This window comes from Nelumbo lutea, chromosome 3, assembly GCF_056320005.1.
Source record: "Nelumbo lutea isolate HS-2025 chromosome 3, American lotus-T2T, whole genome shotgun sequence".
NCBI classification, from domain to species: domain Eukaryota; kingdom Viridiplantae; phylum Streptophyta; class Magnoliopsida; order Proteales; family Nelumbonaceae; genus Nelumbo; species Nelumbo lutea.
The window spans coordinates 36,244,566-36,259,778 of NC_142686.1; the positions used below are offsets into that span (position 1 = coordinate 36,244,566).

Below are 15,213 nucleotides of genomic sequence, written 5' to 3' on the forward strand. Positions count from 1 at the left end.
TATGGCCATGAAGAAAGTGGGGTACACTCAAAGCAGTGCAGATCATACATTGTTTACAAGGAGACAGGATGACAAACTTACAGCTCTCATTGTTTATGTGGATGATACGGTGATTACTGGAAATGATGTGGAAGAGATGAAGAGGCTAAAGGAGTTCTTAGCTTCAGAATTTGAGATCAAAGACTTGGAAAATCTGAGATATTTTCTTGGGATTGAAGTTGCTAGATCAAGAGAAGGAATCTACATATGTCAGCGAAAATATGTGCTAGATCTCCTAGAGGAAACAGGCATGATGGGGTGCAGGCCAGCAGACACTCCAATAGAACCGAACCATGGACTACAAGAATCAATGGGTGAGGAATATTGTGATAAAGAGAGGTGCCAAAAATTGGTAGGAAAACTGATATACTTATCCCTTACTCGGCTAGACATTGCCTATGTAGTGCATGTTGTCAGTCAATTCATGCACTCACCAAAGATCCCTCATATGAGAGCAGTGGAAAGAATTCTCAAATACTTGAAGACTTGCCTAGGGAAAGGGAATTCTACTCAGGAAAAACAGCAGACTTGAAATTGAAGCCTACACTGATGCATATTGGGCTGGGTCTGTTGTAGACAAAAAATCAACCTCGGGTTACTGTACATTCTTGGGAGGAAACCTGGTCACATGGCGCAGTAAGAAGCAAAATGTTGTGGCTAGATCAAGTGCTGAAGCAAAATACCGAGCTATGGCACACGGGGTTGCTGAACTCTTATGGCTCAGAACTCTTCTTAATGAGCTTGGTATTAAGGTTGATGGTCCTCTCAGGCTGTATTGTGATAATAAAGTTGCTATCAACATTGCCAGCAACCCCGTGCAGCATGACAGGACAAAACATATTGAAATTGATTGACACTTTGTCAGAGAGAGAATTGTTTCAGGAGAACTCTGTGTGCCTTATACTCCAGAGATGCAAATTGCAGATGTATTGACTAAAGGGCTGGCAACAACAAAGTTCAGGGACATGCTTGGCAAGCTAAACATGATTGATATCCATGCTTAGCTTGAGGGGGAGTGTTAGAATGTTAGAATGATGTCTCTTTGTATGAGTGTTCGGCTGATAAGAGTTCTTATTAGCCCATACTTAAGTTTAAGTTATCCTGTAACTGGGCCTGTGCTAATGGGCCTAAGCCTGTTTAATGTTTTAAGTTAACTGGGTGTCCCATCACTAATCAGGGGCATTCCAGTAATTTCTTGTATCATGTACTACACTCAAATATAAATAGTAGCATGGTCGACTTGCTAGTACAGTTCGACATTCCAGCATCTCTTCTTCTTCTCCTCTTTTCTGCTACTTCGGCTACAGTAGTTCAGCTTTCACAAATACCTTTTATTGGCCCAAGAGAAGGGGAAGAATTTTGCGGAGATGTATGAGGGCACCAATGTTGAGAACTATTTGGGAAGAACGAAATGCAAGACTCTTTCTTGAAAAGGAAAGGAATTTAGAAGCTGTTAAAGAATGCATTTTGGCTAGGGTGATACACTGGGTGAAAACTTTGGACACTTTTTCTCAGTTTTCTTGTGATGACCTATGGAGGAATTGGAGTGAGGTGGCTGCTAGTTCACCTAGAAGGATAATGACTTTTGTTTCTCGGACTCCTCTTGTAGATGATTCCATCAAGCTTAACTTTGATGGAAGCAGATGTGGAAATCCAGGCCTCTCTGGGATTGGAGGGGTCTTTAGAAACAAAGATGGACAAGTGATTGCTTTATTCTGAGGTCCAGTGGGTGTGAAAGACTCAATTAGGGCTGAGATTTTGACAGCCATACAAGGCCTACAGTTAGCAAGAGAGTTGAATTTTATCAGGCTAATTGTGGAAAGAAACTCCAAAATAGTAGTAGGATGGCTACACAATCCGGAGACTGTTGTTTGGGAATTTAGGGACGAGTTTAAGAAGATCAAACGGCTTATCAGCAATCTAACAGTGGCGTTTCAATGGGAGAGGAGATCGACCAATGGAATGGCTGATTCTCTAGCCAAGCACAGGGTTAATAGGGATCACTTATTCTGCGAACAAATGCAATATATACCTTTCTTTTATTTGTGTTTTCTCTGTTTTTGGATGAGGTGAAGCTGTCACCTGTCCCTGGGAAGTTTGTACCGATGATTTTCTGATATTAATAAAATTACTTATCAAAAAAAAAAAAAGAACTTGAACCTTGAGAAATCCTATAATTCTCTGATACCATGCAGGTCTTTGAGCAAGATAAGAAGGAAGAACAACTAAGAAAGACAGATTAGAAAATGGGCGACGGCTTAGGTTTTTCCAGCCCTAATTGCTATTTAAGTGAGTGTTTAAAACAGGAGAAAGTACAAGATTTCCCCTCATTAGGCAAGCAGTACATAAAAGATTTAAATGCATAATGGCCCAAAACCATTTAGCCTAATAAGAAACATAAGTACAATACAGGTTACAGCCAAGTCCTTATAACATTAAGTCTCACAACATACTGCAGAGAAGAAGGCCTAATAAATGCCTTCTCATGTGCTTCTTATGCAAAGCTAGTGGTGATACCCATTTACGAATTTTCTGTTCTTTTGTGCATGGTGCATGGGAGTACTTTTGTTCTCTTTTTGGTTGCAGTGGGCTCCTCGTCAAGATGTGGTGAGTCTCTTCAATCTTGCTTCTTAAGGCAACCAAAAAAGAAATGGAGACTCAAATTTGGTTATCTCTTGCAAAACCATCTGGCTTCCAACAATTGGAAGTGGAAGGAGACTCAAATTTGGTTATCTCTTAGACAAAAAGCAGCTGTCATGTACCATGAACCTTCAAACATGCTTTAGGGAAGTCGAAGGTATTTCAAAGGAATTAAATGTAACTTTCAAGTGGGTGAGAACATAAAATGAAATGGTTGATACTTTAGCAAAACATGGGATTAATAAACAACTGTTTTGGGCAACTGTGTGAATTTTTTGTACTTTTGGGTTGTTGGACATTCCAACTTGTTATACTAAACTCAATATTTAATTAATAAAGTTTTTTATTAATGACCTCAAAATTTTATTAATAAGAGCAAATATTAGTAAGTATAACAGATAATAGTTCAAATCGAAGTTCATGAGAGATAAAACCTCTTATCTCACCCCAAAATGTCCCATCTCCATTACAGTTGTCCCCAAAACAAAGAACCTCTCACCACCCCCTGCTTGGCCAAGGCATCGGCTACAGAATTAGCACTCCACTTAACCCACCCTAGCCTTACTTGTTAACCTTAGAGAGAAACAGAGAAGAGAGAAGCAAGAAAACTCCAAGGTTGTTAGGGTTGATCTAATGTCAATCCAATGCAATATATATATATTTATTTATTTATTTATTCATTTCTATTAAAAGTTGAATGGACAAGATAGGAAAATGGTTGCATCTGTCAGCTTGTTGAAAGGTTAAGGCACTCCTTGATCCTCCTACTCAATTGGGTTCTCTAGGAAACTAGGGTACAAGCTTAAGGTCTGTATCATTTGATAAAATATGGTGGAGAATATGAGAACATGATGTTAAAAAGAAAATGTCATGAAAAAATAAAAAAATAAAAAAAAAAAGCATGAGGAAGGGAAGTTTCAGCAGGCTGCGGTTCAAAGAAGATCTCTAAGGGTTAAAGCAAAGCAGTTCCTATTTGAAAGCTTCAGGGAGAAGGGAAAGAAAGCTTTAAAATTCATAGAAATTAATTTGGACATGGTCTTCTTGGTAGGGGGAGAAACCTTGGGGTGGTTTCAGACTTTCATGGAGGATGCTATTCAGGTGAGTGGGAAGTTCGACTGCAGAGATTCAACTAAGATTAATGGCAGGAGGTATCTAGCAGAAAAAAGAAGAATCACAAAGGAAGGTATGTGGTGCTTATGGAATTCTTTGGGGAAGGAAGAAAGGAAGAAAGAAAGGAAGATTAATGGCAGGAGTATTAGAGATTCAACTAATACTAGTTGTCAACTAGTATTGTAAATCTAGGGTTTGTATGAGAAAGGAAGAAAGAAAGAGAGAAAGGAGAAGAAGAGAGGAATGTATCGAATGGTGTGTTCTTGTTACTGTTCACACCCTCAAAAAGCATTTTATATTTTGAAACAATAAATTACAAAGAGGTCCCTACTTGGGCACCCAAATACAAAAAGAGTACAAAGAGAAGAGGTAAAGACTAAAAACACCCTTGCCTAAACTTTCTCAACACTCCCCCTCAAGCTGAGCGTATATGTCAATCATGCCCAGCTTGGCAAGGTTCTTAGCAAACTTTGGGTGGTGAACACCTTTAGTGAGGCAATCGGCAAGTTGGTCTTCCGATCTTACAAAAGGAAGGCAAATCTCTCCACTAGCAATTTTTTCTCTAATAAAGTGTCTATCCACCTCAATATGCTTTGTATGATCATGTTGAACAGGATTGTGGGCAATGTTTATTGTTGCTTGACTGTCACAATATAGTCTCACTAGGATATCCAGTTGGATGTCCATCTCAGCCAATAAGGTCTTCAAATAGAGTAATTCAGATACTCCATGAGCCATTTCCCTGTATTCTGCCTCAGCACTAGAACGAACAATCATAGATTGTTTCTTACTTCTCCATTAAACCACATTGCCTCTAACTAATGTACAATAACCAGATGTTGGTCTTCTATCATCAATGAACCCTGCCCAATCTGCATCTGTGTAAGCCTCAATCTTTAGATGGTTGTGGTTGGAATACAACATCCCTTTACTAGGGCATCCTTTCAAATAGGCTAAAATTCTATTAACTGCCTACATATGAGAGATCCTAGGTTCATGCATATATTGGCTAACCACTCCAACAGCATAGGATATGTCACGTCTAGTCAGACAGATATACAAAAGGCGGTCCACCAATCTCTGATATACCCCTCTGTCTGGAAGAACTTCTCCTTCAGTAGCACTCAACTTGTGGTTGGGATCAACTGGAGTTTCCATAGGTTTACACCCTAATTTCCCAACTTCATGAAGCAAGTCAAGTACATATTTCCTTTGTGACAAAAAAATTCCCTTCTTAGATCTTGCAACTTCAATGCCAAGAAAGTATCGGAGATCACCAAGGTCTTTAATAAAAAATTTGGAAGCAATGAAGGACTTTAACTAGGAGATGCCTGTGATATCATCACCTGTCATAACAATGTCATCAACATATACTATCAACATTGTTACTCTTCCATCAACTCTTCTAATGACTAAGTGTGGTTTGCCTGAGATTGAGAAAACCCAATCTTTAATATAGCATTTCTTCTGAACTTGTCAAACCAAGCTCTAAGAGATTGCTTGAGCCCATACAATGACTTCTTTAAGCGACAAACTTTTCCTTCACTGTTAGGAAAGCTCACCCCAGGTGGTAAGTCCATATACACTTCCTCTTGTAAGTCCCCATTAAGGAAGGCATTCTTCACATCCATTTGATATAAAGACCAAGAGTAATGGGCAGCAAGAGAAATGATCACACGAATAGAGTTCATTTTAGCAACTGGAGCAAAGGTTTCCAGATAATCAATGCCATAAGTTTGTGTGTATCCTTTGGCTACAAGTCGAGCTTTGTACCTCTCAATTGAGCCATCTACCTTGTGCTTAACAATGTAGACCCACTTACACTTAATAGGAGTCTTATCCTTAGGACACGGAACAACCTCCCAAGTCTGGTTCTTTATCAGGGCCTCCATCTCTTGGTTCATAGCTTCCTTCTAGTGAGGGGACTGCATTACCTCTGTAACACTGCAAGGGATGGAAACAGAAGAGATGGTAGAAATATAGGCATAATAGGAAGGTGAGAGAGCATCATAAGACACATAGTTAGTAATAGGATACTTGTTGCATGCCCTCTTCCCTTTTCGAATGGAAATAGGAAGATCAAGGTTAGGATTAGTAATAGAATTATCAGGGGGTTCAAGATTACCTGAGTCTAGGAGATCAGATTGTGATGGCTATTCTACTTCAGGAGCCACCCTCTTACTGCGCCTGATGAAAAATTGCTGCCAGGACCAAAGCCGATACACAGGAGGAGGAGGAGGAGGAGGAGAAGGAATACCATCGTTATAGGGAAGAGAGGGAAGGCAAAAGGGAGTCCGATCTTCACTTGCATTCTCCCCTTGAAGAGAAGGATGGGATGATTGGAAAAAGGACTCCAAAAAGGTAACATCCTTAGAGACATATCTCTTGCCAGAGAGAGCATCATCTATAGCCTTTCTAGACAGGAGAGTAACCAAGGAAGATACATTTAATTGACTTAGGATCAAACTTATGTCCAAAAGGACCCATATCATGAACAAAAACAAACACAACCAAAGATTAAAGGGTCCTTGAAGGAAAGAGAAGTTGATGAGTCCTTGAAAAGAGGTTCATTAGGAAAGAGAAGTTGATGAGGAGACTGAAGATTAAGGGTCCTTGAAAGAAGTCTGTTGATGAGATACACAAATGTCTCAACAGCATCACCCCAGAAACGGGTGGGAACATGAGTCTGAAACAGTAAACCTCGAGCAACTTCAACCACATGCCTATTCTTCCTTTCAGCTACCCCATTTTGTTGTGGAGTATGACTACATGAACTCTGGTGAATAATGCCCCGATCTTTAAGAAATCTATGCAAATGGTGTTCAAAGTATTCCTTGGCATTGTTAGATCTTATTATCTTAACTCTTTTCTCAAACTGTGTCTCTACCATATTCATGAAGTTTTGAACCACCATAGGAACTTCATCTCGATTTTTCATCAGGTAGATCCATGTATATCGACTGTAGTCAACAATGAAGAGGATGAAGTATTTATACCCACCCATGCAAGGGATAGCATATGGGCCCCAAACATCAGTACGAATCAGGTAGATCCATGTATGTGGTTTTACACTATTTTGATAGATGACAAACTTCACATTCAAAGTTCAACTTTAACACTGAGCCAAATAAGTTTGGAAACAAAAGTTTTACAGAATTGAAAGACATATGACCAAGACGACAATGCCATAATTTCAAAAGACTCATTTTCTCATTTGAACAAGACTCAGTATGGCTTGATAATCCATGCTTTGAAGGTCCATCAAAGAGGTAGACTCCACCAGCTTCATGCCCACTTCCAATCATCTTCCCCGTGCTCAAGTCCTGGAAAACACAATGGGTAGGAAAAAATGTCACTGAGCAATTATGGGATTTTGTAAGAAAACTAACAAACAACAAACTTTTATGTAATCGGGGCACATGAAGAACCGATTCAAGAGAAAGATTATGAGTGAGTCTGACTTCACCTTGACCCAAAATAGGGGTTTGAGATCCATCAGCAACAATAATCTTGCCCTTCCCTAGGGTTAACTTATATGAGGTAAAATGTGAAGGCATACCAGTCATATGGGCACTGGCCCCAGAGTCTACAATCCAAGGACTAAAAGATGTGGAACAAGCAATTGCAGTACCTGTCTTGGCATATGAGCTAGATGGATTACTAAGTCCAGAACTAGATGAGGAGGATGTACCACCATTTTCCAACTGCAGCAGTAAATTCCTGAGTTTGTCCATTACATCAAAGGAGTCATGAACATTAAAAGGTTGAACATCATTACCAACTGTAGCCAAGTGAGCATTTACCCCCCTCCCAGTTTTGTACTTTTCTGGTTTTAAGTAAGGATTGAGCTTCCAACACTTTTCCTTTAGTATGTCTTGGCTTCTTGCAATAATCACAAACCACATCCTCAACCTTCTCAACAACATGGTGCTTACTAGTATTTTGCTTGGATCGAGATGACAAAAAGGCAGAGTGATCAATCATAGGAGGTTGCATCATGGCTGTCCATCAACTCTCTTCCCCTTGTACAAGGGAATACGCGGAAGCAAGAGTGACAATGCCGGCACTAAGAATATGTTGCCTAGTAAAATCAAACTCTGGATTCAAGCCAACCAAGAACTCAAAGACACTATTCTCCTCTATATACTTTCAACATTGCTCACCATCTTCAGGGTCCTTCCATACAAGAGTCTTCAGGTGATCCATTTCTTCCCAGATAGACTATAGAGAAGAGAAATACATAGCCACTGATCTCTCCTCCTGACGCATACTGCAAACTTCCCTCCAAAGCTAGTATACTCTAGCAGTATGTTAACTTGGGAATAAGTGGCAACAACTCTATCCCAAATATCTTTGGCCATTAGAAGAAACATGTAGTTTCGGGCAATATGAGTTTGCATTGAGCAAATCAACCATGACATTACAAAGGAGTTATCTTGTTCCCACTTCGCATATTTTTGATCTTCCAGATTTGTGTAGAGACTAGGTCGAATGGGTCCTAGTATCTTCTCTTGTAATATCTTTTTTTTCTTGTTGGCTAATGGGCCTGTTATTTGTTTTTGTTTAATCTCTTTATGTTACTGCCTAGCTGGCTGCCAACTTAAGGGCATACGTCATTACTCTAACATTAATTCTTAATAAAAAAGGATTAGAGAAAGGGAAGATAATTCGAACCTTCTTCTTCTTCCTTCTCCTTTCGCCATCTTCTTCTCTTGTACTACTGCTCTTACTTCTTCCTTTTTTTCCCTCTAAGCTTCAAATTTACACCTAATATTTGATGACTGATTTACATCTTCATATCAGAGTAGGTCTATCAGAGGATCTCTGGCTTGGTAGAGGGTTTGGAGAGTTTAAATCTGGCTAGATATTGCCAAGAAGTGGTGTTGTTTTGTTGCTGCCCAAAACCCTATCCAATTAGAGATTTTTGAAGGTACAGGTAAAGGTGAAGCTTTGGGTGTGGCGCTCTGTGCTTGGGAGGTGCCTTTTGACTCTTAAAGGAGGGCGGTTCAGGTTTGGAAGAGATTGGGAAGCTCTGGTAGGAGCGCCTGCATCTTCTCTCTTCCTCTCCAATAGTTGGATGGAGTAAAACCCTAGTTTTCACGCATCTAAGTTCTGGTTTGACTTCAAGTAAGTTTATATAGACATAATTTCTGGTTCTTTAATTTTTTTTTTGATTAATGGAGCCATACGGAAGTGAGTTCAAGCAAGTGCCAGTTTTCGGCCTTGGCTCGGTAGATTTCGTTTTGACCAGTGTGACCACAATCAAGCTAGATGGGACAAATTATCTTGCTTGGGCATAGTCTATAAGAATTTATGTTTGTAGTAGAGGAAAACTCAGGTATCTCACAAGTAGTAAAGTGAAACCCAAAGAGACAGACCCTGAATTTGAGAGATGGATGCAAAAGAACTATACTGCCATAGGATGGTTGGTCAATTCTATGCAACCTCATATAAGTCAGCATTATCTCTGGATGTCTTCGGCTAAGGAGATATGGGACAATGTTACTGAGACCTATTCACAGAAGTTGAATGTAGCCAGAGTCTATAAGTTGAAAAGTGATGTGAAGAACCTAAGACAGGGGGAGAAGAGTGTAGCAATCTACTACTCTATACTAAAATCCCTATAGCAAGAAATTGATGTTATAGAGATAGTTGTATGGGAGAATAAGAATGATGCTGAAATGTATAGGAAGTTAGTGGAGAGAAATAGGGTGTTTGAATTTCTCACTGGACTCAACCTTGAGTTTGACATCCTTAGGCAAAATATCCTGGCCAGAGATGATGTTACTCTTTCCCAGGCATACGCTATGATAAGCAGTGAGGAGAGTAGGCGACAGGTTCAGTTGCAGAGTCCACCTACAGAACACTTTGCACATGCTGGAATAAAGCCAAAGGGTCCTACTGAGAAAAATGAGCAGATATGTGAATATTGCAAGAAACTGAGGCATACAAAGGACACTTGCTGGAAGCTTCATCCTGAGCTTCTTTCTGATAGGTTTAAGAATAACAACAGATCTAAGAAGGGCAGTCAAGTAGGAAGGCCTAAGATAGCTAATGTTGCTGCAGTACCTGAAGGAGGAAATGAGAGTGAAGAAAAATCAACCATTGAGCAGTTGGCAGCAATGAAGGCGGATTTTGAAAAGTATGGGAGGCTACTAAATCACTTGGAAGCTATTGTTTATTCATCTCACTCTTCCAACAACAACACATCATCTTCATCTACATTTGCTCACTCAGGTATTCGTGCTTCTGCAAATCATGCTTCAGTTTCAGGTAATCATAAAACCCCTTGGATTATTGATTCCAGTGCATCAGACCATATGACCAGCCTATCTAATCTCTTCTGCTCATACCACCTTCTCTCTGGCAAAGAGAAAATATCACTTGCTGAGGATGGTATCTTCATTTCTCAGCGTAAATATGTCCTTGATCTCCTTGCTGAGACTGGTAAACTTTGAGCTAAACCAATCTCCACTCCTATTGATCCCAATCATAAGCTTTCTGCTACAGATGGTGAACTTTTATCTGATAAGGGGGTGTTTCAGAGACTACTTGGGAAGTTGTTATATCTTTGCATGACTCAGCCAGATATTTCCTATGCAGTAAATGTTATTAGTCAATTTATGCATTCTCCTAGAGATACTCATTTAGTTGTTGCAGAAAGGGTTCTGTGTTACTTGAATGGTACTCCAGGGAAAGGTATTCTATTTGCCAAACATGGACACATGAAGCTAGAAGCTTTTACTAATGCTGATTGGGCAGGATGTACTGATGATAGGAGATCCACCTCAGGTTATTGTGCTTTAGTCGTTGGGAACATTGTGTCATGGAGGAGTAAGAAACAATCTATAGTTGCTAGATCCTCAGCTGAAGCATAATACAGGGCAATGGCACATGGTGTGTCAAAATTACTGTGGCTACGATCCCTTTTAGAAAAATTGGGGGTTGACTACGAGAATCCAATGATGCTCTACTGTGACAACCAAGCAGCTATCAACATTGCACATAATCTTGTTCAACATGACAGATCTAAGCACATTGAGGTTGATAGACATTTTATAAGGGAAAGAGTTTCCTCAGGAGAAGTTTATTTGTCATTCATCACATCAAACGAACAATTGGCAGATATCTTGACCAAGGGAGTTCCAAGAGGGAAAATGACACACTATATAAGCAAGCTAGGCATGATTGACATCTATGCTCAGCTTGAGGGGGAGTGTAAAGAGATTGGGCCGAATGGGTCCTAGCATCTTCTCTTGTAATATCTTTTCTTTTCTTGTTGGCTAATGGTCCTCTCTTAATGGGCATGTTATTTCTTTTTGTTTAATCTCTTTATGTTACTGCCTAGCTGGCCGCCCACTTAAGGGCATACTTGTCATTACTCTAACAGTAATTCTTAATAAAAAAGGACTAGAGGAGAAAGGGAAGATAATTTGAACCTTCTTCTTCTTCCTTCTCTTTTCGCCTTCTTCTCTTGTACTGCTACTCTTACTTCACTTCTTCCTTTTTTTCCCTCTAATCTTCAAATTTACACCTAATATTTGAGGACTGATTTACATCTATTTGGCTTCACCTCTTTTCCTGTGATTAATCCCAGCTTATATCTCCCAGTGATGGTAAGTTTAGCAGATTGGGACCACTCTAAAAAGTTGGTTCCATCAAGTTTAACAGTGGTTATCATACCACCGGAAATGTCTACACTTCCTGGGAACACACTGGAAACCATCTGTACATCCTCAGATGATTCCATAATCTATCAAAACACTTTCGCGTCAACCAAAAGGGGCCCCAAATACTTAACTACAGATAACGACCCAAGAAACTAGGCGACCACACAGTTAAGAAGCAAAAAGGGGCCAAAAAACTAAGTTGGCACCAAAATAAAGGGAGAAGAAAATCTCCCAAAAATGACTTGAATGGTCTAGGTTTTGCAGCAGAAAAACTGATTAAACAAAGTGTATAAGGCTTGACATCAGATCTGGATTTTTTGTGATTTTCTACTTGAAAAATCTATTAAAAATCATAGAAGCTTCGAACGAAGACAAGAGCCATACTAAAAATCTTTTAAAATCAGGGCGAATCAAACCATCATGTATTGCCGCTTACACCTGTACAAATTGCTGACGTCATCCGGTAGCGGTCTGACGTCAACAGTTCATCTCGTGCAAGAGAGTCCACAAGAAAGGTATTCCCAAGTGCCTTAACCTTGCTCTGGTACCAAGTTGTCAACTAGTATTGTAAATCTAGGGTTTGTATGAGAAAGGAAGAAAGAAAGAGAGAGGAGAAGAAGAGAGGAATGTATCGAATGGTGTGTTCTTGCTACTGTTCACACCCTCAAAAAGCATTTTATATTTTGAAACAAGAAATCACAAAGAGGTCCCTACTTGGGCACCCAAATACAAAAAGAGTACAAAGAGAAGAGGTAAAGACTAAAAATACCTTTGCCTAAACTTTCTCAACAAGAAAAAAAGCAGATGGTCTGCTTCCCCAAAGGAAAGATGGGGACTGGCTAGAAAGAAGGGCTCTACCAAGAAAAGCTTATATGACTTTAGAGATATGGACTAAAACATGTCCCAATTGACCTTCCAAACCAGGCTTTCTTTCTCATATAAAAATGAACTGGAATCTAGATACTTAAGTCAGTATTCCACAAAATGAGAGAGAACATAAAATTCAAATTGAACACCAAAAATTCTTGTCTTTCAGCTCATCCAAGTCAGGGAAATATCACCCCTTAAAAGTCACAAATCCACAAAAAAAATGGTGATATACCTTACTAAAAATCCCTCAATGAATAGTAAAAGAGATTCACAAAAAAGATGTTGCACATGATTGAGCTTCAATGACCAGGCATGACCTAGGTCTTCTCGAGTGTAGAGTAGTCACACGTAGTTTAACTTCAATTCTCTATAGTTGATTCAATGGATCCCCAACATACACCTGCTCTAATACAATGTAAACCTAGGATTCCATGGCAAGACACAAACAAGAAAGAGAAAGAATATTTTTTATTAAGCGAGCAATTTTATGTACATTTACAATATTGCCCTTGATACATTGTACAATTACAAAATAAAGAAATAAAGAATATCATACAACTCATTCTACCATAATACCATAGAACACATAAGATAAAACATAAATAAACTACATTATGTACACATTTTATCTACAATGACTCCCCTTGGTGTTTTTCTTTCTTCCTAGTTTCTACAACATACCTCCTTCCTGGCACATTGGTATTTCCTTTCAATTCCACACCCCTTTTTGTATAAGAAGCACCATCTAGAAATTCTTGAAACCATGGGATAGAATCTCCTATCAGCAGCAATGTCATCATCTTCAATTCTTTGCTCTTTAAAGTTGGCATGCCTCTTGTCCTAGTTTCCTCGATCTCAAAACTTTCCATTTTAACATTTAAGTGTCTCCTCCATCTAGATGCCAAATAAAAGCCTTCGATCTCCATCGTCATCTCTTCCATTCCTATTCCTATAACCTCTTGCATGCAACTCTCTGCAGGCACTTAAACCATGGTTATTCCCGATATTTCAAAAAAGATAATCAAAAACAAAACCAGCTTTCCCTTCAAGTGGCAAGTCAGTAGTTCAACCATCTGAATCAAATGGGTACATAATAAAAATATTAAAATAAATGGAGAAAACAAACAGAGCTGCAAAAACTTTGTAAAAAAATGGGCACATCTCTAATATTATATATTCATCATGTTAGACAAAATTAAGTGTAACAAATAAGAATTATTTTATTAATGATGGGAATGGCTAAAAGTACAAAGAAATGGAGAGAAAAAAAGTAAAGGGCTTAGATGGATTAGGATTTTAGGACTTGGACAAAAGTTGCGGGAAAAAGAAGGACATTTTATGGTTAGAAAAGAGGTCCAATGTGTAACCCGTGACCCACTGATTGGGTCAAACAGTTTGGCCATTCAAACATCTGGATCACCAGTTTGTTGACTCGAACAACAAATTTTCTAGAGAAGCAGTTTAGGGGTAAATGGACCTAGATTCCTAGTTGGGTGATGAGTTGAAAACATTGGTTAGATCAGTTGCCTTCTGTCTATACCCTCCCTATGATGCAGTTGAAAGATCCTCTCGTCGCCTTAGATGCTAAAGAATCCTAACTAATGAATCAACTGCCTTTCTTCTTACCCCTAGCCTTTTCATCTCTATTAGCTGCCCAACAATGCTAACTTCTACATATTTATTCCTTAAGCAAAGCCCCCTCCACTCTTGTTTCTCCCATTGAACTGCCTCCTCCCCCCCAATCTTCTAGTCTTCTAAATATTTCCTCTACCTTGTCTTCACTTCCCATTAAGCTTAAACTGAGAAGCTTGACCATTTTGGCCTTGTAGTCAGCAATTAAATCTAATAGCCACATTGATACATACCTAATGTTTGGAGCCACATCCTCAGAAGTTCCACTTCCACCCTCCCCCTATTTTTTCCAACTCTTGCCTTCCTCAACAAGTTGATCTTCAACCCCTTCTAACTCCTTCGACATAGGGTGAGTCCTATACTTCTCCAAAGTCCAGACTATCCATTTTTTAGTTTACCTAGTTAGGAAATACATTTACAAAACACCTCTCACCATTCAACTTCATGTTATCTTCAAACTAGTTCGAGGTATTTACCACTCCCATCGAAGCTGCAAGCAAAGAAAAGGTCAATTTTCTTCTTTTAAAATGTTCATAAACCTTAATACCCTTGTGCCTCAAAATTTCTTTTATCGATCCCAACTTCCTCATATTAATGTGAAGGATCCATTGCCTCTATTCTTCATGAACCTATGGTCATCTTCATCCTGTCCTATATCAATTTTAAGAACAACACAAATGGACTTCCCTATCCAGCCTAGGCACTAATATCAGCATGTTATCAAGCCTCTCCAAAGTCTAAACAGAAACAGCACAATCCCACCCCTGCAATCCCAAAACCAGCCAAGTAAACCAACAATCCTGCCTCAAGACTATTCCCTTGACTTCCATTGGATTTAAAATGATTTAAGGCACATTTTGAAATCCTAACTCAATCATTGATACTATAAGCATCACTAGTGAGGACAACCACTATGGACTTTGTATTCTTGATCACCACCACATTCCCCTTGCCACTTGCAACTCTTGTATCCCCTCTTCTCTAACTCTATCGTTGGCTACAAAGCCAACGCCACTAACAACCAATGGATCTTTTTGACCAGTAATTGAGTTGGATTCAGATCAGATCCAGCCACATTCAAGTCTGTTAACTTACAATTATTAAAAAACCAAATTCCAAATGTATACATAGCAAAACAATATCCACAGCCACCTATACAAAATTATACTTTAAAGGAAAGCCTATTTAGAAAAAAGCTATCCAAGTAAAGCTTGCTTCTCAAAACTTCCCCTCCCAACTTCATTAAATTTAG

At 39.2% G+C, this 15,213-nt stretch overlaps 1 protein-coding gene across 6 annotated transcripts in view; it reads right to left on the reverse strand.

Annotated features, from left to right (window-relative positions):
• The window catches only part of LOC148864234 (exocyst complex component SEC8-like), a 208,324-nt gene that overhangs the window by 188,247 nt on the left and 4,864 nt on the right, over window positions 1–15,213 (reverse strand). The window contains exon 4 of one of the 6 annotated variants that reach the window (XM_088980929.1): window positions 13,011–13,302. The exons of the other annotated variants lie outside the window; for them this stretch is intronic. Coding sequence (XP_088837055.1) covers window positions 13,011–13,094 — 84 coding nt within the window. The 5' untranslated portion in view covers window positions 13,095–13,302. The remainder of the gene's footprint in view (window positions 1–13,010; window positions 13,303–15,213) is intronic. 6 annotated transcript variants of the gene reach the window in all.